A 23,404-nucleotide genomic window follows, 5' to 3' on the forward strand; every position below is an offset into this window, starting at 1 on the left:
AGCCCATCACTTGCCAGAAGTCCATCTTCAAGAAACTGCAGTCCGTGATCTAAGAATCCAAACCGTTCCTGTTTACACCATTTGCGAAGCCAGCTGTTCACTTCCACTATTTTCCCCTCTCTCCCTGGGCCACGTCGTTCAACTGGGAGGACAGACGAGATGACAATTTGTGCATTTAGTTGCTTCAATTTCCTGCCGAGAGCCTCGTAGTCTCTTTTGATCTTCTGGAGGCTATTGCTTGCAGTGTCATTGGTTCCCACATGAACCAAGAGGAAGGGGTATTTGTCAGTGGGTTTTATGATTCCTTGCAGTCGTTCAGTTACATCTTGGATCTTAGCCCCGGGGAGACAGCACACTTCCCGAGACATCTTGTCAGGCCCACAGATCACTGCTTCTGTTCCCCTCAGTAGGGAATCCCCTATTACCACTACACGCCTCCTCTTGGGTTTGGTCGGGGTTCTTCCGTGAGCTGTCCGTTCCAAGGTCGCCTGCACATTCCCTGAGGACTGACTTTGCTGCTCGTCTTCATATACCTGATCGACTGTAATGAGGGAGAGATCCTCAAATGGAGTCTGCTCTTCGTCTTCCATGCTAGGGGAGAGGACCTCAAAGCGATTGTGTATTTCTAAACAATCAGAGTGAACCCTGGGCCTCCTACTTCTTTGAGTCACGTTTCTCCATATATCCGGCTCCTGTGTTGGTGAACTATCCTCCTTCTCAGGGGAGTCCCCTGTCTCCTCCTTGGTGGGGACGGTGTGCTCTGTTGCTTCCAAGAAGAGCTCCAGCTCTCTAATTCTTTGGAGCGTAGCTACACGTTCCTCCAGTTGCTGGACTTTGTCTTTTAAGAGGGCAATCAACATGCAATTGGTGCAGGTAAAGCTGCCTGCAACCTTTGGCAAGATGGCAAACATTTCGCAGGAATCGCAGGCGACTGCAGCTGTTCCCTCCCCTTCCATCTTGAGATTGTGTCGTTGGGGGTGGCTACAGAGGTCCTCCATCATAAAAAGCTTGAAGACAGGTGTCAGGGGTTCAGAAGCAGAGACGCAGAGAAGGGAGGAGACAGAGAGCGAGGGGGAGGAATACGAAGGAAAGATGAGTGGGGATGACGAACCGAGATCGCCGAGCTTATCCAGTGAGTCCGAGGATTCCCAGAAGGGAGCGCCAGCAGTCAGAGCAAGGGGGGAAAGCAGGGGGACACCCCAGGAAGAAGGGTCCAGAGAGGAATCAGAGAGCAGCAGTTGGAGATCGGGACCCACGTACCCAGACGGGAACAGCGGGGAGAAAGGGGACCAGATATCGGGTTCCGGAGGCTTTCAGAAGGAGGGAGGGCATGAGTCAGGAGTAGTCACGCCCACCTCGGGGAGCGACGAAACGATCAAGAGGAAGGTTGAGAGTTGGGCGCGCGCGCCAAGTTCAAATGTAGCGGAAGCTGGCGCAGTAAGCAGCCCAGAGAGTGAACCAGGTCCCAAAGCCCGCCGCAAGGAGGCGGAAGGGTCAGGGGGGTCCGCGTCAGAAGAGAGTAGGAAAAAGGAGACCCCGGGGGGCAGAAGGACCCAGAGACGGAGGGAAAGGCGCAGGAGGTGGAGCAAGGCTAGGGTATTAAGCTGGTGTGCTAGAGGCGGAGACTCAGACGGGTCTTCGCCGGTCTGACCTAGAAGAAGTAGGGCTGCATATTGCAGTTTGGAAATGGAAGCTGTAATCCAATAAAGACTCTTTTAACCTGAACGCTGGCTAACGTGGTCCTATGTGAGCTGGGACTGAGTGGCAGCCCTGACAGTAAGACCCGTCTCATTTAAGCTTCGGACACCTGATACCTCGCAGCGGAGGCAGAAGCAGCGAGAGGAGGAAATTGGTGTTTGGGAGCGAGCTCACAACGGTTGGCAGAGATGACGGAAGCAGAGAAAATTTCAGCGCTGCAACAGGCAGTGACCCAATTGAACGCGGAGGTACAGGCATCCAAGAAAAGGGAGGAGGATGCGGCAGCCGCCTACAGAGATCTCCACGCCAGGTTTGAAGCATTGGCTAAGCATGGGCAGCCAGGACCCAGACCGGAGGGGGTTGGGTTGGCACGGAGAGCAGGAGGGCTTGTGGCTCACTTCGATGGGAATTTACAACAGTACCCCAATTTTCGAGCGGACGTAATGTGCGCACTGCAACTGCTGGCGAAAGACTTTAGGGATGAGGAAGAGAAAGTGGGGTTTATACTATCCCATTTGCATGGGGATGCTAAAGCGTGGCTACGCAATTTGTGGAGGGATAAAGATCCGGCGCTTCAGAATGCAGATGCCTTTATCAAAGCGATGGATGCGTGCTTTTTATCTACCATTGACGTGGATCTTGCCCGACGGGAGATTCATGGACTGAAACAAGGGAGGGCGAGCGTACGCCAGTATCACGCCCGCTTTTTTGCGCTGGTCAGTGCCTTGGAATGGGACCGGGATTCGCCCCCAGTCAGAGACCTCTTCTGGGAGGGATTAAGCAGTGCTGTTAAAGACGAAATTGCGAGGGGGGAGAGGCCCCGGAGCACGCAGGAGGTGGTCCAAAGGGCGCTGACTGTGGGGGTGAGGCTGGAAGAACGTCCGTGGTGCAGAGACGAAGGACGTGGAGGGCGCGAAGCAGCGAGAAGTTTCTCTTTCGTTCCCAGGGACGCTACGCGTGCGCAATCTACACCTCCGCCAGGAGGGGGAGTGGAACCTATGGAGGTGGGAGGAGCCAGGGCTCAGTCAGCTACCAGAGCCCCTGCACCGGCGGCAGTCAAGACTAAACCTCCTAGAGGGACCAGGAAGTGTTATATATGCGACAGCTCTCAACACTTGGCGAAAGAGTGTCCCCAGAGGAGCTCCAAGCACACTGCAGCCTCCGCAACGGTGAAAGCGGCCACGCAACACAGCGAACACCAGCAGGGAAACGACGATGTCTGGCTGGAGACAGAGGCACTGGGGCCCAGCCAGACGCATCACTGAAGCAGTCCCCAGCGATCTTGCAACCCACAGACCCCCTCCCACCCAAACCAGTAGTGCAACTCACAGCATCTCTCCAGCTGCCCGATGGCGTCACTATCGAAGTCCCGCTTTCTGTGGATTCTGGAAGCAACGCAGACTTTATAGCACAGGATTTTGTGGAGCAGCACGCTATACAGCTATTGCCGGCCACTCTGCCCCTGCAAGTCGTCACAGTGGATGGCAGAGAGTTGCTGGGGGGGGCAGGTGGTGAAGCAAACGCCGCCAATGGTGATGCGCCTTGGCAACCACAGGGAAGTCATCAGTTTTAACGTCACACGACTGTCGGACACACCCATTGTGTTGGGCATGAGTTGGCTGGACAGGCACAGTCCGACACTGGCTTGGTACCAGCGACAGCTGATCTTCGGCTCCTCTTACTGCGCAGAACACTGCATCCTGCCCGGACAGGAGGGAGAGGAGGAGGAATCACAACTGCAGTTGGGAACGTTGCAAGCAGTCCCCCACAAATACGCAGACTTTCTGGAGGTCTTCTGCGAGAAGGAGGCAGACAAGTTACCACCGCACAGGCAATATGACTGCAAGATTGACCTCCTACCAGGGGCGACGCTACCGAAGGGGAGGCTGTATTCCATGTCTGAGGATGAACTACAGGAACTCAAACAGTTCATAGATCACAATTTGGAGCGCGGTTTCATCCGGGAGTCCAGGGCAGTAGGGGGCAGTCCTGTTTTCTTTGTGAAGAAGAAGGACACGCCCCAAAAGAGGCTGGTGGTGGATTTTCGCCTCTTGAACAAGATGACCAAGCCCTCTGATTTCCCCATGCCCAGGATTGACGACCTACTGGCGACGGTGCGCAAGGGACGCGTGTTTACCAAGTTGGACCTGCGAGGGGCGTACAATCTCATCCGCATGAGGGAGGGCGATGAGTGGAAGACAGCCATGTTCACGCCTCTGGGCACCTACGAGTACAGAGTGATGCCGTTTGGATTGCAAAACGGTTCTCACTGTTTTCAAGCTTTCATGCATCATGTGTTGGCGGGACTCCTCTACAAGAAGTGCGTCTGCTTTCTGGATGACATCCTGATATTCTCCGAGTCGCAGCAAGCGCATGACCAAGACGTTCGGGAGGTGCTGGAGAGGTTGCAGCAGCATAGACTGTACGCCAAACTGGAGAAGTGCCAGTTCGACACGACGGAGGTGGATTTCTTGGGTTACAAGTTGTCGGACAAGGGGCTAGCCATGGACAGTGCCAAGGTGCGAGCGGTGTTGGATTGGAAGAGCCCGCGCAACCGGAAGGAGGTCCAGCGGTTTGTCGGCTTCGCCAACTTCTATCGCAAGTTTATCAAAGGGTTCGCGATGCAGACGGCGGCTATTACGGACACGCTAAGCTCCAAGAAAAAGAAATTCATCTGGACGGAGCAGGCAGAGCAGTCCTTTCAGGCACTCAAGCGTCTCTTCGCGTCGGAAGAGCAACTGCTGCATATCGACCCCAGCAGACCGATGCGGGTAGAGACAGACGCGTCCGATAGAGCAGTGGGAGCTGTCCTGCTGCAGAGGGACCCACAGGGGGTCTGGAGACCGGGAGCGTTCTACTCCAGAAAGCTCAGCAAGTCGGAGCAGAACTACACCATCTGGGACAGGGAGTTGCTTGCCATTCATGCAGCATTCAAAGCATGGAGGCACTTCCTGATCGGCGCCAAGCACACGGTGCAGGTCTGCACGGACCACAAGAATCTGGAGCACTGGCGCACGGCGAAGTTCCTGAACCAGAGGCAGATACGTTGGGCGGAGTTCTTTGCTGACTTCGATTTCCGAATAGAGTACGTCCCAGGCGACACCAACATCATGGCGGATGCACTGTCCCGAAAACCGCAATACCTCGAAGAGGCGACGCCAGCGGCAGCCATGCACATCTTCGCGCCAACAGCGTGGGCGTGCGCTTCAGCCACAGTAGACCTGGAGGCGGTGCGGCGGGCGTTGCAGGACGACTCATTCGCGCAGGCCCCTGATGGATGTCAGGGGTTCAGAAGCAGAGACGCAGAGAAGGGAGGATACAGAGAGCGAGGGGGAGGAATACGAAGGAAAGATGAGTGGGGATGACGAACCGAGATCGCCGAGCTTATCCAGTGAGTCCGAGGATTCCCAGAAGGGAGCGCCAGCAGTCAGAGCAAGGGGGGAAAGCAGGGGGACACCCCAGGAAGAAGGGTCCAGAGAGGAATCAGAGAGCAGCAGTTGGAGATCGGGACCCACGTACCCAGACGGGAACAGCGGGGAGAAAGGGGACCAGATATCGGGTTCCGGAGGCTTTCAGAAGGAGGGAGGGCATGAGTCAGGAGTAGTCACGCCCACCTCGGGGAGCGACGAAACGATCAAGAGGAAGGTTGAGAGTTGGGCGCGCGCGCCAAGTTCAAATGTAGCGGAAGCTGGCGCAGTAAGCAGCCCAGAGAGTGAACCAGGTCCCAAAGCCCGCCGCAAGGAGGCGGAAGGGTCAGGGGGGTCCGCGTCAGAAGAGAGTAGGAAAAAGGAGACCCCGGGGGGCAGAAGGACCCAGAGACGGAGGGAAAGGCGCAGGAGGTGGAGCAAGGCTAGGGTATTAAGCTGGTGTGCTAGAGGCGGAGACTCAGACGGGTCTTCGCCGGTCTGACCTAGAAGAAGTAGGGCTGCATATTGCAGTTTGGAAATGGAAGCTGTAATCCAATAAAGACTCTTTTAACCTGAACGCTGGCTAACGTGGTCCTATGTGAGCTGGGACTGAGTGGCAGCCCTGACAACAGGACAAATAACTTCCCCCACAAAAAAAACCTAGGTCTCCCCCAACAAACGTTTGAGACTAGCTCCCCTAAATCTAAAAGATGGGTATAACTGCGCGCGCCGTCAGGCGCGCGCCGCTGCCCTGCAAACTCTGATAAGCTCCTCCCACAGCTAATCCCCTGCCTCAACAGAAACCCTGCCCCCTCTGACCTTTACACAGGGAAAACAGCTAATCAGCCACAAAGAAACACACACACACACACAAGAAAACCCTTTTTGCTCCTTCTTCAACTACTGCCCTGCAAACTCTGATAAGCTCCTCCCACAGCTAATCCCCTGCCTCAACAGAAACCCTGCCCCCTCTGACCTTTACACAGGGAAAACAGCTAATCAGCCACAAAGAAACACACACACACACACAAGAAAACCCTTTTTGCTCCTTCTTCAACTACTGCCCTGCAAACTCTGATAAGCTCCTCCCACAGCTAATCCCCTGCCTCAACAGAAACCCTGCCCCCTCTGACCTTTACACAGGGAAAACAGCTAATCAGCCACAAAGAAACACACACACACACACAAGAAAACCCTTTTTGCTCCTTCTTCAACTACTGCCCTGCAAACTCTGATAAGCTCCTCCCACAGCTAATCCCCTGCCTCAACAGAAACCCTGCCCCCTCTGACCTTTACACAGGGAAAACAGCTAATCAGCCACAAAGAAACACACACACACACACAAGAAAACCCTTTTTGCTCCTTCTTCAACTACTGCCCTGCAAACTCTGATAAGCTCCTCCCACAGCTAATCCCCTGCCTCAACAGAAACCCTGCCCCCTCTGACCTTTACACAGGGAAAACAGCTAATCAGCCACAAAGAAACACACACACACACACACACAAGAAAACCCTTTTTGCTCCTTCTTCAACTACTGCCCTGCAAACTCTGATAAGCTCCTCCCACAGCTAATCCCCTGCCTCAACAGAAACCCTGCCCCCTCTGACCTTTACACAGGGAAAACAGCTAATCAGCCACAAAGAAACACACACACACACACACACACACAAGAAAACCCTTTTTGCTCCTTCTTCAACTACTGCCCTGCAAACTCTGATAAGCTCCTCCCACAGCTAATCCCCTGCCTCAACAGAAACCCTGCCCCCTCTGACCTTTACACAGGGAAAACAGCTAATCAGCCACAAAGAAACACACACACACACACACAAGAAAACCCTTTTTGCTCCTTCTTCAACTACTGCCCTGCAAACTCTGATAAGCTCCTCCCACAGCTAATCCCCTGCCTCAACAGAAACCCTGCCCCCTCTGACCTTTACACAGGGAAAACAGCTAATCAGCCACAAAGAAACACACACACACACACAAGAAAACCCTTTTTGCTCCTTCTTCAACTACTGCCCTGCAAACTCTGATAAGCTCCTCCCACAGCTAATCCCCTGCCTCAACAGAAACCCTGCCCCCTCTGACCTTTACACAGGGAAAACAGCTAATCAGCCACAAAGAAACACACACACACACACACAAGAAAACCCTTTTTGCTCCTTCTTCAACTACTGCCCTGCAAACTCTGATAAGCTCCTCCCACAGCTAATCCCCTGCCTCAACAGAAACCCTGCCCCCTCTGACCTTTACACAGGGAAAACAGCTAATCAGCCACAAAGAAACACACACACACAAGAAAACCCTTTTTGCTCCTTCTTCAACTACTGCCCTGCAAACTCTGATAAGCTCCTCCCACAGCTAATCCCCTGCCTCAACAGAAACCCTGCCCCCTCTGACCTTTACACAGGGAAAACAGCTAATCAGCCACAAAGAAACACACACACACACACACACAAGAAAACCCTTTTTGCTCCTTCTTCAACTACTGCCCTGCAAACTCTGATAAGCTCCTCCCACAGCTAATCCCCTGCCTCAACAGAAACCCTGCCCCCTCTGACCTTTACACAGGGAAAACAGCTAATCAGCCACAAAGAAACACACACACACACACACAAGAAAACCCTTTTTGCTCCTTCTTCAACTACTGCCCTGCAAACTCTGATAAGCTCCTCCCACAGCTAATCCCCTGCCTCAACAGAAACCCTGCCCCCTCTGACCTTTACACAGGGAAAACAGCTAATCAGCCACAAAGAAACACACACACACACACAAGAAAACCCTTTTTGCTCCTTCTTCAACTACTGCCCTGCAAACTCTGATAAGCTCCTCCCACAGCTAATCCCCTGCCTCAACAGAAACCCTGCCCCCTCTGACCTTTACACAGGGAAAACAGCTAATCAGCCACAAAGAAACACACACACACACACACAAGAAAACCCTTTTTGCTCCTTCTTCAACTACTGCCCTGCAAACTCTGATAAGCTCCTCCCACAGCTAATCCCCTGCCTCAACAGAAACCCTGCCCCCTCTGACCTTTACACAGGGAAAACAGCTAATCAGCCACAAAGAAACACACACACACACACACACACACACACACAAGAAAACCCTTTTTGCTCCTTCTTCAACTACTGCCCTGCAAACTCTGATAAGCTCCTCCCACAGCTAATCCCCTGCCTCAACAGAAACCCTGCCCCCTCTGACCTTTACACAGGGAAAACAGCTAATCAGCCACAAAGAAACACACACACACACACACAAGAAAACCCTTTTTGCTCCTTCTTCAACTACTGCCCTGCAAACTCTGATAAGCTCCTCCCACAGCTAATCCCCTGCCTCAACAGAAACCCTGCCCCCTCTGACCTTTACACAGGGAAAACAGCTAATCAGCCACAAAGAAACACACACACACACACAAGAAAACCCTTTTTGCTCCTTCTTCAACTACTGCCCTGCAAACTCTGATAAGCTCCTCCCACAGCTAATCCCCTGCCTCAACAGAAACCCTGCCCCCTCTGACCTTTACACAGGGAAAACAGCTAATCAGCCACAAAGAAACACACACACACACACACACAAGAAAACCCTTTTTGCTCCTTCTTCAACTACTGCCCTGCAAACTCTGATAAGCTCCTCCCACAGCTAATCCCCTGCCTCAACAGAAACCCTGCCCCCTCTGACCTTTACACAGGGAAAACAGCTAATCAGCCACAAAGAAACACACACACACAAGAAAACCCTTTTTGCTCCTTCTTCAACTACTGCCCTGCAAACTCTGATAAGCTCCTCCCACAGCTAATCCCCTGCCTCAACAGAAACCCTGCCCCCTCTGACCTTTACACAGGGAAAACAGCTAATCAGCCACAAAGAAACACACACACACAAGAAAACCCTTTTTGCTCCTTCTTCAACTACTGCCCTGCAAACTCTGATAAGCTCCTCCCACAGCTAATCCCCTGCCTCAACAGAAACCCTGCCCCCTCTGACCTTTACACAGGGAAAACAGCTAATCAGCCACAAAGAAACACACACACACACACAAGAAAACCCTTTTTGCTCCTTCTTCAACTACTGCCCTGCAAACTCTGATAAGCTCCTCCCACAGCTAATCCCCTGCCTCAACAGAAACCCTGCCCCCTCTGACCTTTACACAGGGAAAACAGCTAATCAGCCACAAAGAAACACACACACACACACAAGAAAACCCTTTTTGCTCCTTCTTCAACTACTGCCCTGCAAACTCTGATAAGCTCCTCCCACAGCTAATCCCCTGCCTCAACAGAAACCCTGCCCCCTCTGACCTTTACACAGGGAAAACAGCTAATCAGCCACAAAGAAACACACACACACACACACACACACACACACAAGAAAACCCTTTTTGCTCCTTCTTCAACTACTGCCCTGCAAACTCTGATAAGCTCCTCCCACAGCTAATCCCCTGCCTCAACAGAAACCCTGCCCCCTCTGACCTTTACACAGGGAAAACAGCTAATCAGCCACAAAGAAACACACACACACACACACAAGAAAACCCTTTTTGCTCCTTCTTCAACTACTGCCCTGCAAACTCTGATAAGCTCCTCCCACAGCTAATCCCCTGCCTCAACAGAAACCCTGCCCCCTCTGACCTTTACACAGGGAAAACAGCTAATCAGCCACAAAGAAACACACACACACAAGAAAACCCTTTTTGCTCCTTCTTCAACTACTGCCCTGCAAACTCTGATAAGCTCCTCCCACAGCTAATCCCCTGCCTCAACAGAAACCCTGCCCCCTCTGACCTTTACACAGGGAAAACAGCTAATCAGCCACAAAGAAACACACACACACACACACACACACAAGAAAACCCTTTTTGCTCCTTCTTCAACTACTGCCCTGCAAACTCTGATAAGCTCCTCCCACAGCTAATCCCCTGCCTCAACAGAAACCCTGCCCCCTCTGACCTTTACACAGGGAAAACAGCTAATCAGCCACAAAGAAACACACACACACACACACAAGAAAACCCTTTTTGCTCCTTCTTCAACTACTGCCCTGCAAACTCTGATAAGCTCCTCCCACAGCTAATCCCCTGCCTCAACAGAAACCCTGCCCCCTCTGACCTTTACACAGGGAAAACAGCTAATCAGCCACAAAGAAACACACACACACACACACACACAAGAAAACCCTTTTTGCTCCTTCTTCAACTACTGCCCTGCAAACTCTGATAAGCTCCTCCCACAGCTAATCCCCTGCCTCAACAGAAACCCTGCCCCCTCTGACCTTTACACAGGGAAAACAGCTAATCAGCCACAAAGAAACACACACACACACACAAGAAAACCCTTTTTGCTCCTTCTTCAACTACTGCCCTGCAAACTCTGATAAGCTCCTCCCACAGCTAATCCCCTGCCTCAACAGAAACCCTGCCCCCTCTGACCTTTACACAGGGAAAACAGCTAATCAGCCACAAAGAAACACACACACACAAGAAAACCCTTTTTGCTCCTTCTTCAACTACTGCCCTGCAAACTCTGATAAGCTCCTCCCACAGCTAATCCCCTGCCTCAACAGAAACCCTGCCCCCTCTGACCTTTACACAGGGAAAACAGCTAATCAGCCACAAAGAAACACACACACACACACACAAGAAAACCCTTTTTGCTCCTTCTTCAACTACTGCCCTGCAAACTCTGATAAGCTCCTCCCACAGCTAATCCCCTGCCTCAACAGAAACCCTGCCCCCTCTGACCTTTACACAGGGAAAACAGCTAATCAGCCACAAAGAAACACACACACACACACACACAAGAAAACCCTTTTTGCTCCTTCTTCAACTACTGCCCTGCAAACTCTGATAAGCTCCTCCCACAGCTAATCCCCTGCCTCAACAGAAACCCTGCCCCCTCTGACCTTTACACAGGGAAAACAGCTAATCAGCCACAAAGAAACACACACACACACACAAGAAAACCCTTTTTGCTCCTTCTTCAACTACTGCCCTGCAAACTCTGATAAGCTCCTCCCACAGCTAATCCCCTGCCTCAACAGAAACCCTGCCCCCTCTGACCTTTACACAGGGAAAACAGCTAATCAGCCACAAAGAAACACACACACACACACACACAAGAAAACCCTTTTTGCTCCTTCTTCAACTACTGCCCTGCAAACTCTGATAAGCTCCTCCCACAGCTAATCCCCTGCCTCAACAGAAACCCTGCCCCCTCTGACCTTTACACAGGGAAAACAGCTAATCAGCCACAAAGAAACACACACACACAAGAAAACCCTTTTTGCTCCTTCTTCAACTACTGCCCTGCAAACTCTGATAAGCTCCTCCCACAGCTAATCCCCTGCCTCAACAGAAACCCTGCCCCCTCTGACCTTTACACAGGGAAAACAGCTAATCAGCCACAAAGAAACACACACACACAAGAAAACCCTTTTTGCTCCTTCTTCAACTACTGCCCTGCAAACTCTGATAAGCTCCTCCCACAGCTAATCCCCTGCCTCAACAGAAACCCTGCCCCCTCTGACCTTTACACAGGGAAAACAGCTAATCAGCCACAAAGAAACACACACACACACACAAGAAAACCCTTTTTGCTCCTTCTTCAACTACTGCCCTGCAAACTCTGATAAGCTCCTCCCACAGCTAATCCCCTGCCTCAACAGAAACCCTGCCCCCTCTGACCTTTACACAGGGAAAACAGCTAATCAGCCACAAAGAAACACACACACACACACAAGAAAACCCTTTTTGCTCCTTCTTCAACTACTGCCCTGCAAACTCTGATAAGCTCCTCCCACAGCTAATCCCCTGCCTCAACAGAAACCCTGCCCCCTCTGACCTTTACACAGGGAAAACAGCTAATCAGCCACAAAGAAACACACACACACACACACACACACAAGAAAACCCTTTTTGCTCCTTCTTCAACTACTGCCCTGCAAACTCTGATAAGCTCCTCCCACAGCTAATCCCCTGCCTCAACAGAAACCCTGCCCCCTCTGACCTTTACACAGGGAAAACAGCTAATCAGCCACAAAGAAACACACACACACACACACACAAGAAAACCCTTTTTGCTCCTTCTTCAACTACTGCCCTGCAAACTCTGATAAGCTCCTCCCACAGCTAATCCCCTGCCTCAACAGAAACCCTGCCCCCTCTGACCTTTACACAGGGAAAACAGCTAATCAGCCACAAAGAAACACACACACACAAGAAAACCCTTTTTGCTCCTTCTTCAACTACTGCCCTGCAAACTCTGATAAGCTCCTCCCACAGCTAATCCCCTGCCTCAACAGAAACCCTGCCCCCTCTGACCTTTACACAGGGAAAACAGCTAATCAGCCACAAAGAAACACACACACACACACACACAAGAAAACCCTTTTTGCTCCTTCTTCAACTACTGCCCTGCAAACTCTGATAAGCTCCTCCCACAGCTAATCCCCTGCCTCAACAGAAACCCTGCCCCCTCTGACCTTTACACAGGGAAAACAGCTAATCAGCCACAAAGAAACACACACACACACACACAAGAAAACCCTTTTTGCTCCTTCTTCAACTACTGCCCTGCAAACTCTGATAAGCTCCTCCCACAGCTAATCCCCTGCCTCAACAGAAACCCTGCCCCCTCTGACCTTTACACAGGGAAAACAGCTAATCAGCCACAAAGAAACACACACACACACACACAAGAAAACCCTTTTTGCTCCTTCTTCAACTACTGCCCTGCAAACTCTGATAAGCTCCTCCCACAGCTAATCCCCTGCCTCAACAGAAACCCTGCCCCCTCTGACCTTTACACAGGGAAAACAGCTAATCAGCCACAAAGAAACACACACACACAAGAAAACCCTTTTTGCTCCTTCTTCAACTACTGCCCTGCAAACTCTGATAAGCTCCTCCCACAGCTAATCCCCTGCCTCAACAGAAACCCTGCCCCCTCTGACCTTTACACAGGGAAAACAGCTAATCAGCCACAAAGAAACACACACACACAAGAAAACCCTTTTTGCTCCTTCTTCAACTACTGCCCTGCAAACTCTGATAAGCTCCTCCCACAGCTAATCCCCTGCCTCAACAGAAACCCTGCCCCCTCTGACCTTTACACAGGGAAAACAGCTAATCAGCCACAAAGAAACACACACACACACACACAAGAAAACCCTTTTTGCTCCTTCTTCAACTACTGCCCTGCAAACTCTGATAAGCTCCTCCCACAGCTAATCCCCTGCCTCAACAGAAACCCTGCCCCCTCTGACCTTTACACAGGGAAAACAGCTAATCAGCCACAAAGAAACACACACACACACACACACACACACAAGAAAACCCTTTTTGCTCCTTCTTCAACTACTGCCCTGCAAACTCTGATAAGCTCCTCCCACAGCTAATCCCCTGCCTCAACAGAAACCCTGCCCCCTCTGACCTTTACACAGGGAAAACAGCTAATCAGCCACAAAGAAACACACACACACACACACAAGAAAACCCTTTTTGCTCCTTCTTCAACTACTGCCCTGCAAACTCTGATAAGCTCCTCCCACAGCTAATCCCCTGCCTCAACAGAAACCCTGCCCCCTCTGACCTTTACACAGGGAAAACAGCTAATCAGCCACAAAGAAACACACACACACACACACAAGAAAACCCTTTTTGCTCCTTCTTCAACTACTGCCCTGCAAACTCTGATAAGCTCCTCCCACAGCTAATCCCCTGCCTCAACAGAAACCCTGCCCCCTCTGACCTTTACACAGGGAAAACAGCTAATCAGCCAGAGGCCTTTCTCTTGGGCATTGCCGGCCAATTGGTGCCAAAGAAAGATAGAACATTCTTTATGTATGCTACAACAGCAGCAAGAATACTCATCACAAAGTATTGGAAGACACAAGATTTACCCACTCTGGAAGAATGGCAGATGAAGGTGATGGACTATATGACATTGGCTGAAATGACTGGCAGAATCCGTGATCAGGGGAAAGAGACGGCGGAAGAAGATTGGAGGAAATATAAAATCTATCTTAAGAAATATTACAAAATTGATGAATGCTAAAATGTTGAGGTTTTTTAGAAAGATAAGGAGATTACAGCGATAAAAGATTAAGTTAAAGAAAAGAATAATGAAGGAATATATTTTATAAGATTAAATTTGCTGAAATAATTTTAAATTTGGGATGCAGAAAGGGGAGGTTTGGGGGAGTCCGAGAAGTGAGGTTTATGAAAAAAAAGGATATGAAATTATACATGTTTGTTTGTCTTTTTATTTGTTTGTATTGTTTATAAAAAACTGTAAAACTAATAAAAAATTTTATATATTAAAAAAAAGACATCCTGACTTCATGCACGCTGGGCACCCATAATCAGGAGCCCAAGTTGGTTCCCCTGATTATCATCATCATCATCATCATCATCATCATCATCATCACCACGTAAACATAAGATTGTAAGAAGACCTCTGTTGGATCAGGCCAATGGCCCATCTAGTCTAGCACCCTCATCTCACAGTGGCCAACTAGATGCCTGTTATATATTGTGGCTATGCCCATCTCCCTTCCCACCCCCACCCCTCTCATTTTCTTACTTCAACATTCATTTCTAGACACGGATTGGTTCCTACACCTTCCTCCTCTTCTGGCCTCTCTGCATGTTCAGCTTCATTTACATCTTCAAGGTGATCCCAGAAACCAACGGCAAGACCTTTCTGGAAAACAAGAAGTTCATGTCATCAATGGCCAAGAAGGTGAAGGTCCAGGTGCAGGTCCGGCGGACGTCACAGGTACCGTATTTTTCGTCCCATAGGACGCTCCGTCCCATAGGACGCACCTAGTTTTTTGGGGGGGGGAATAAAGGGAATTTTTCCCCTTTATTTACCCCCCAAAAGCAGGTCGGGGAAACTGAACCAGGTTGAGGAACAGCGGGATGGCGGTGCTGCACCTCCCTGCTGTCCCCCGAGCTTGTGGGGCTGGCCGATGTCTGCCCGGCGCGAGGGGTGCTCTGCTTCAGGGTGCCCCGCCCGCCGGGCGGCAGGCTGCTATCCGCAGTGTGGGGAGCCCTGTGGGGAACTCCTGCAGGGCTCACCACGCTGCGGATGTGTTCCCGAAGCACCGGGCTCCCCACCGGGCGCTCTACTTTCAGGGCTGCCTAGGCTGTGGATGTGTTCCTGAAGCCTGGAGAGCGAGAGGGGTCGGTGCGCACTGACCCCTCTCGCTCTCCAAGCTTCAGAGTGGTTGAGAAAACCCAGCCAGATGGATGAGGTATAAATTATTATTATTATTATTATTATTATTATTATTATTATTATTATTATTATTACTACTACTACTATTCTTACTACTACAGGACAAGGACAGAAGGCGGTCAACACGCCACAGCGTCAGAAGCGACAGCGTCAGGAGGGAGGATAGCATCAGACCCGATAGCGGCAGACGGGAAAGTGGCGGCAGACGGGATAGCAGCGCCAAACGGGATAGTGGCTCCAAACGGGGTAGCAGCGCCAAACGGGATAGCAGCGCCAAACGGGATAGCATGAAACACAAGGAAAGCCTCAAAAGAAAACAAAGACCGTCCGTCGTTTCTTAATGCTACCTGCCCTTCGCTGGTATACGAATGACGGTTGCTTCTCTTCCTATCCAAAGCCTACTCTTTTTCTGTTCAGACTTTTCTACTCTCCTACCATGAATTACTGCTATTATTATACTACCAAATACACACCTAATTGGAGAGTCAATTATATATCTAGATATAAAATCACATTAGAAACAGGTAGCAAAGAAAAGGCAATCATTCTCAAACACCACAGTGCAATACTTTATACAGCAGTCCCTCACTATATTCAGGGTTTGCTTCCAAGGGTTTCATGTACACATGAAAATCAAAGTGAATCCTTGGCGCTGCGCCACTCCTCCAGCAAGGCAGAGAGCTTAAAAGGTCATTTTTAAGGGCACCGGAACACCATTGCTGCGGCTCCACCGTGGGGGTTGAGGAAGGCCGCTCCCTCCTGTAGGCACACTCCTCCAGGCCTAGGGGGCGGGGCCCACACTCGCCACCGCTACTGTTTTAAGGACACTGATGTTGCCGTGGCAAATGCTTAATATGTTTTTATATATTTTAAAATGTTTTATAGGGGTTTTTATTTTTTACTTTGTTGTTCCACCGTGAACGGTGGTTTTTATCGATGTATTTCTATTTTGTTCTGTTTTAGTTTGGTTTGGGGTTGGTTATTGAGTGGGGTGGGGATTTGTTGTGTTGGTACAATTGTTTTTGATTTGACTTGTTTCTATTCTGTAAATGGAGGTTGGTTTGAGGCTTGGGATTGCTACCGTAGTGGGGCGAGGGAGGTATGGCGGTGGGGGCAGATGTCATAGGCGAAGGGGATCGAGATATGGATATGCTCGTACCCCTTCCAATCTGCGCCCCATCCCGAGGGACGAAGGTAGGGTGAGCAAGGATTACTCACCTCCGTCACTGGTGTTGTGCAATGCCAGGTCTATAGGCAAAAAAACCGCCACCCTGCGAGACTTCTTCACCTCGCAGGGGGTTGACCTGGCTTGTGTGACGGAGACCTGGGTGCGCGAAGGGGAAACTGTTACCTTACGAGAGATGGCGCCCCCAGGTTTCTCCGTCCTCCACCAGTCGCGGACTGTGGGCCGGGGGGGAGGGGTGGCATTATTAATCCGAGAAGACTGTTCTTTCAGGGCTCTGCCATCGCCATCGATCCCCGGCATTGAATGTGTTGGCCTAGTGTGGGGCTCCGAGGTGAGCTTGGCTGTCTGGCTGGTGTACCGGCCACCTAGCGCACCAGCAGCCACCCTGTCAGGCCTGTTGGAGGCGGTGGCCGGCTGGGCCTTGGAGTTCCCCAACCTATTGGTACTGGGGGACTTCAACATCCATGCTGATGCCACTCCCTCCTCACAGGCTCTGGACCTGGTGTCTTCCATGGCGACACTAGGGCTCTCCCAATTTGTTTCGGGCCCCACACATCAAGCAGGCCACACGCTGGATTTGATCTTTGGCGCCGGTATAGATGTGATCATGTCTCCCTCGATGAAGGTGCCATGGTCTGATCACTACGCACTGAAAGCCAGGATTGATTTTCCACCCCCACCCCGCTTAGGTGGCGAGCCAATTTGGGCTCGCCCGCGGAGGCTGATGGACCCTGATAGATTCCGTCAGGCCTTGCGGGACCTTGCTCCCCCTGGCGACTCATTGACTGAGCTTGTTGAGGGCTGGAATACCCAGCTCCTGGCAGCCATCGATGAGATCGCACCTAAGCGCCCTCTGCGACCCCGCAGAAACCAGGCCCCCTGGTTTACCGAGGAGCTTCGGAAAATGAAGCGGGACCTCAGACGGCTAGAGCGAGTATGGCGGGGTGCCCGTGACGGAGCCTCAAGAACATCTTATAGGGCTTTTATGAAAACCTATGAGATGGCAGTGAAGGCCGCTAAGAAGTCTTACTTCTCGGCCTCCATTGCATCCGCTAGCTCTCGCCCGGCGCAATTATTTAGTATAATTCGGTCTTTAACGTCCCTTGAAGGACAGCCAAATTTAAATAACAATCTGACACACAGCTGTGAGGCATTTGCGAGCTTTTTTGTGGAGAAGGTCCTGTTGCTCCGCCATGACCTCCCTGCCAATTTGGATACAATAAAGGAACTGGAGGCCCCTCGACTGTCCTCGGGTCCAGTATTGGACCACTTTGACCGGATATCTCCAGCCGATGTGGACAGATTCCTCCAAGCTGGAAAGCCCACCACCTGTCCTCTTGACCCGTGCCCGTCATGGCTGATTAGAGCGTGTCCAGACGAGGTGCGGGCCCCCCTGGGGGATATCATCAATTTGTCCCTTGGCACCGGGATATTCCCAGGGGAACTGAAGGAGGCGGTGGTGCGTCCGCTCTTAAAGAAAACATCATTAGATCCCTTAGATCTATCCAATTACCGCCCGGTCTCGAATCTTCCATTCCTGGGTAAGGTGATTGAGAGAGCGGTTGCTGAACAGCTTGGTAGGTTCCTGGATGAAACATCTGCTTTGGATCCATTCCAGTCCGGCTTCCGTGCTGGCCATGGGACCGAGACGGCTCTGGTCGCCCTAACAGATGATCTCCGCAGACAGCTGGATCGAGGCGGGTCGGGGCTGCTGATTCTTCTAGATCTGTCAGCAGCCTTTGACATGGTCGATCACGAACTCCTGGACCACCGCCTTGCCGACGTGGGGATCCAGGGCACAGTCCTTCAATGGCTGCGCTCGTTTCTCTCTGATCGGGGACAGAGGGTGGCGCTTGGGGGGGAATTGTCATCGCGTCACTCCTTGGTGTGTGGAGTGCCTCAGGGTGCGATACTCTCCCTGATGCTTTTTAACATCTTTATGCGCCCCCTCGCCCAGCTTGTCCGGAGTTTTGGGCTGGGTTGCCATCAGTATGCTGATGACACCCAACTCTATCTGTTGATGGATGGCCATCCTAACTCGGCCCCAGACACACTGACCAGATGTCTGGAAGCTGTGGCTGGATGGTTACGTGGGAGCCGGTTGAAGTTAAATCCTTCGAAGACAGAGGTCCTCTGGCTGGGGCGGGACGATATGGGATCGAGGGGGCAACTCCCATCTCTTGCGAGGGTGCAATTAGTGCCAGCACCGTCCGTTAAGAGTTTGGGTGTAATCTTCGATACCTCCCTCTCTATGGAGGCGCAGATTACAGCTATAACAAAGGCGGCATTTTTCCATCTCCGCCAAGCTAAGCAGTTGGCCCCTTATCTCTCTCGCCCTCACCTAGCCACTGTGATCCATGCGACGGTCACCTCCAGACTGGATTATTGTAACTCGCTCTACGTGGGGCTGCCCTTGAGACTGACCCAGAAACTCCAGCGGGTGCAGAATGCCGCGGCGAGACTCCTTATGGGGTCTTCGCTGCGAGATCACATTCATCCGGTACTATACCAGCTGCACTGGCTCCCGGTGGAGTACAGGATCAGGTTTAAGGTGCTGGTTTTAACCTTTAAAGCCCTATACGGCCTAGGACCCTCGTACCTACGGGACCGCCTCTCCTGGTATGCCCCACAGAGAAACCTACGGTCTGCAAATAATAACACCCTCAAGGTCCCAGGCCTCAGAGAGGTTAGGCTGGCCTCAACTAGAGCCAGGGCCTTCTCGGCTGCGGCTCCAACCTGGTGGAACGCTCTGTCACAAGAGACCAGGGCCCTGCGGGACCTGACATCTTTCCGCAGGGCCTGCAAGACAGAGCTGTTCCGCCAGGCCTTTGGTCAGGGCGCAGCCTGACTCCCTCCTCTGGCAACCTGCACAGAATTTTGTTTAATCGGTTGCCATCAATTTGATTTTAACTAATTTTTATAATGAAAATTTTTAGAATGTGTTATTATTTGATTGTTTATTTGATTGTTGTTAGCCGCCCTGAGCCCGGCTTGGCTGGGGAGGGCGGGATATAAATAAAATTTATTATTATTATTATTATTATTATTTTGCACCAGGTCCACTCAGGATTACCTGGCACAAAATGAGCTTTTAAGCTCTCTGACTTCCTTGCAGGGTAAGGCCCTCTCAGTACGCTGGCTCTGGAAGGCTACGAATGCTCGCATGAGACCACACGGGGAACTTGGATTGCTCCTCAAGATCTCATGAGAACATCCCAGATCTTTCCAGAGTCGGTGTGCCCAGTGGGTCTTGACCAGCAAGCTTAAAAGCACTTTTCACACCGGGTGGCCCCCAACCAACCTGGCACAAACAGAGCTTTTAAACTCTTCACCCTGCTTGGGACTTGACTTGTGCAATTTCAGCCTCCCAGGATTGAACTCACATGCAAAATGAGCAGTGGCCAACCAGATGCAATTGACTGAGAATTGTAAGTAAGCAACGAACTTTACCTTATTTTTTCTTCGCTCACCACTCCCCTGCCTCCTGCAATACTCTCTAAGGTGCATTAAGATATTTCCAATTATTGCGGATATTTCTCCTAATCTCCACTATGGGCCATGGCAAGCGGCCAAGGGACCTGGATGAGGCAATGCCTCCCCCGAGGCCCAAACAGTCTAAGATTGATTATTTCTTTCTTAACTGTAGCAGAAATAACGAGGAAGACAGCTACACGGTTGAAACTCACAATCGTTTTAATCCTTTAATTGACCTCGCACCCGATATAGAAGTGGAGGGGGTGAACTCGAAGGCAACGAATAATGCTAATGATAATGACGAAGAAGAAGTGAGAGTCACCTCGAAGGGGGAGTCCGAGTTGGCCCTGGGCGATGGTATGGGATTCGATCATTTCCAATTAATAACCAGGACCCTGCGCTGCATCTTTAAGAGCATAAATGGGATCTCCATGCAGGTGAATAATCTCCACCAAAAGCTTGAGGCCCATTTGCTGGAGCTGCAGCACAACCTCACTCTGCCTCCGAGGGATTTAAAGGGACAGTGGTGTACCTCCCCTGTTAGACATGAAAGTGGTACTGGTGTTCACCTCATAAAAACTCAACTGGACTTTCAATCTCTGATCTTACAACCAAACAAAATATGTCTAACTATACGCAGCAGTGACCCCAGGTCCCCAAGGTGGAATAATCCGAGAGATGTCAAAGATCATCTAAGGCAACTCCTTCAGATTTGGCCTCCGCTAATAGATCTCAGTACAGTGAAACTTTTATACTACCACCATCGGTTCCAAAAAGTACTGCTCTCCTTCCAGTCACCAAAAATTCCCTCCATACTGGTTAGGCGTAAAGCGTTTTTTGGCCACCTGGGGCATCTTCCCAACGAGAGTCTTTAATGACACCAGGATTAAACCTCTTTTCCGTAGCATCGTACAAAAAGGTATCCGCTCGCCAGACAGGCGCGACATAGTCTTGAAACTCAAGCTGTCCACCCAGGAACCTCACCCTCCCTCTCAGCCCAAGCTTCCTGGTTTATCTACTCCAGCTACAGAGATGCATGACCAAAGCGGGCCCAGCCATCTGGCTGCCTCAGAGGAGAGGGACCTTATTTCATCCTATGGCGAGTTGCCATTAGTAGAACAGCAGGAAGTTATAAACAGGCTTGATACACTCAAGCAGCAACTTACACATGTACTTCAAGAGAAAATCTCCTCAAAACCTGGTCATAGCAACCTATTAAATCAAAGGAACGCAGTCATGAAGGGGCTAACACCCCGGAAACCCCTGCCAATCACTGGGACTCCAATAACGGATGATATGGCAGTCTGCCTGGCGGAAGCTCCTCATACACCGTCGCAACGCAGACCCCCTTCGCCTCTACTAATAGATCTGCAATCAACTACCTCGCCCTCCGCCTTAAAGAGCAATACACCAAACACCCCTCATCCTGGTAATCTGTCAATGTCCTATTCTTCTATGCCTGACCTGGAGTCCTCATCCAGTGCGGTCCAGGCAGATGACTGTATATCCTCGTCCTTTGCCAGTCAACCTCTTTTGGTAGAACCTCATGTATCCGCAACCTCTTCAAGCCAATATATAAACGTTAAGGAAGCCACTGCACAAAGAGACAGCTCAGGCTTTATTGAAGACCCTGCTGGCCACATCAATCAAATTACCACCCCTTCGATACCTTCGGCTGTATCACGCCTGGCGCTGTCTCAGACCCTTGGCAATGCTTCTTCCACCAGCAACCAGAGTAACTGACTAGCACATAGTCCCTCCTCAAACTGCTTCAATGTGCTATCCTGGAATGTGGCGGGATGGACGTCCAAACAGGATGGCGGGGATATGAAAGAGTTTTTAGCGAAATTCCAGATTATGGGTATACAAGAGACCTGGTGCTTAGAATCGTCACCCCCCCCCCTTCCCTACTGGGCTATGACGCCTTTGTGATTCCTGCGACCAAAACACATTTGTTTGGGCGCCCTAGTGGAGGCCTGGTAACATTTGTTTCGCAGGAGCTTCAACTTAATATCTCTCCTCTCTTTTGGTTAGAGAGTAATTGCATTCAAACTTTACACATCACTAACAGCCCGGTTGGGGACTTCATATGTGTAAACTTGTACAATCTATCTACCTACTCCTCTTCTCATTCAAATCAGCTTTGGGAGGATTTAAGATTTATCCTCGATAAATCTGTGGCTGAATTTCCAAAGTCAGAGATCCTTATAATGGGGGACTTTAATGCCAGAATCGGAGCAGATATAAGCTCATTCACCGATAAGTCGCAATTATTCATAGAAGAGGAGTGGTTTCCTACGTGGAATTCACATGACAAGACCATTAATAGGGCTGGCATCATACTGCTGGAGTTTACCATAAACTGCGGGCTGCACAGCTTGCATGGCACACCCAAAGACTGGTCCGGGGGATTCTATACTTTTCTAGGATCTAGAGGGGCAAGCGTTATAGACTACATCTGGTCCTCCTCGGCATTTAATGATAAGGCATATTGTTTCAATGTGTTCAACAGAACCGAAAGTGACCACCTTCCAATCGCCATCTCCTTCCTCCACACACAGCTGGGGCTTCCCAGCTCACTCCACCCCCAGGATCCACTGATCTTAGCTCCCGGACGTAAGAAGTGGGATTTCTATCTGGAGCAAGACATAAAAGTCCTCCTAAATTCCCCTGAGATCCTAGCCCTGAAAGCTCAGCTGTTAACAATGAATGTGAATCATTTCTCAACTTTCCAGCAAATTCTAGCCTTCTTGCTTCCTTCACTTACGAAACCTCCCCGTGCGATTCTAACCTGGAAGAATCAAACTTGGTTCGACCAAGAATGCAAACAGTGCAGAAGTAGGCTTAGATTTCTTCAGTCTGATATGAAATCAGACAGCACCCAGAGCAAAATCAGGGAGTTAGCCCAATTCCGTTCATACTACAAGAAGCTGCTCCATCATAAGAAATTGCTCTTTGCGAAAGAACGCAATGTCAGTGGCCATTAAAACCCGTGACGACAAGAAATTCTGGAATTTAATTAATGCAGGTTTAAGACCCCCCTCATCCATCGCTAATAACATCACAGCAGCCAGTTGGCACTCTCACTTTGCTCAGCTGTATGCCGCCCCAGATCCCGAAGCAAATGTTGTCTCCACTCTTCCAGCATCTGCCTTGCCCACCTGGGAGCCAGGCTCCCTAGAGAGATGTATACAACTATGTAGAAATGAAAAATCACGGGAGACGAGAGAGGCAGGTGTAACATGAGGCGTCTGTCAGGGCGGACCCTGAGAGCCTATTTTATTGAATATTGCAAGCATTGCCAAAAGTGTGCCTGTGGCTGATTGGTTGATACATACACACAGAAACTTGTAATTGGTTAACATAAGTACTAAGGCGGGAATTACATGTGAAAGGT

At 50.6% G+C, this 23,404-nt stretch overlaps 1 protein-coding gene across 1 annotated transcript in view; it reads left to right on the forward strand.

Annotated features, from left to right (window-relative positions):
- Nucleotides 1-15,819, forward strand: part of LOC308572459 (solute carrier family 2, facilitated glucose transporter member 5-like) — a 39,970-nt gene extending 24,151 nt beyond the window's left edge. Inside the window, exons 13-14 of the mRNA XM_081168545.1 lie at nucleotides 14,709-14,885; nucleotides 15,449-15,819. Coding sequence (XP_081024671.1) covers nucleotides 14,709-14,885; nucleotides 15,449-15,688 — 417 coding nt within the window. The 3' untranslated portion in view covers nucleotides 15,689-15,819. The remainder of the gene's footprint in view (nucleotides 1-14,708; nucleotides 14,886-15,448) is intronic.
- The last annotated feature ends 7,585 nt before the right edge of the window (nucleotides 15,820-23,404 follow it).

This window comes from Podarcis bocagei (assembly GCF_964188305.1).
Source record: "Podarcis bocagei genome assembly, chromosome: 13".
Classification (NCBI taxonomy): domain Eukaryota; kingdom Metazoa; phylum Chordata; class Lepidosauria; order Squamata; family Lacertidae; genus Podarcis; species Podarcis bocagei.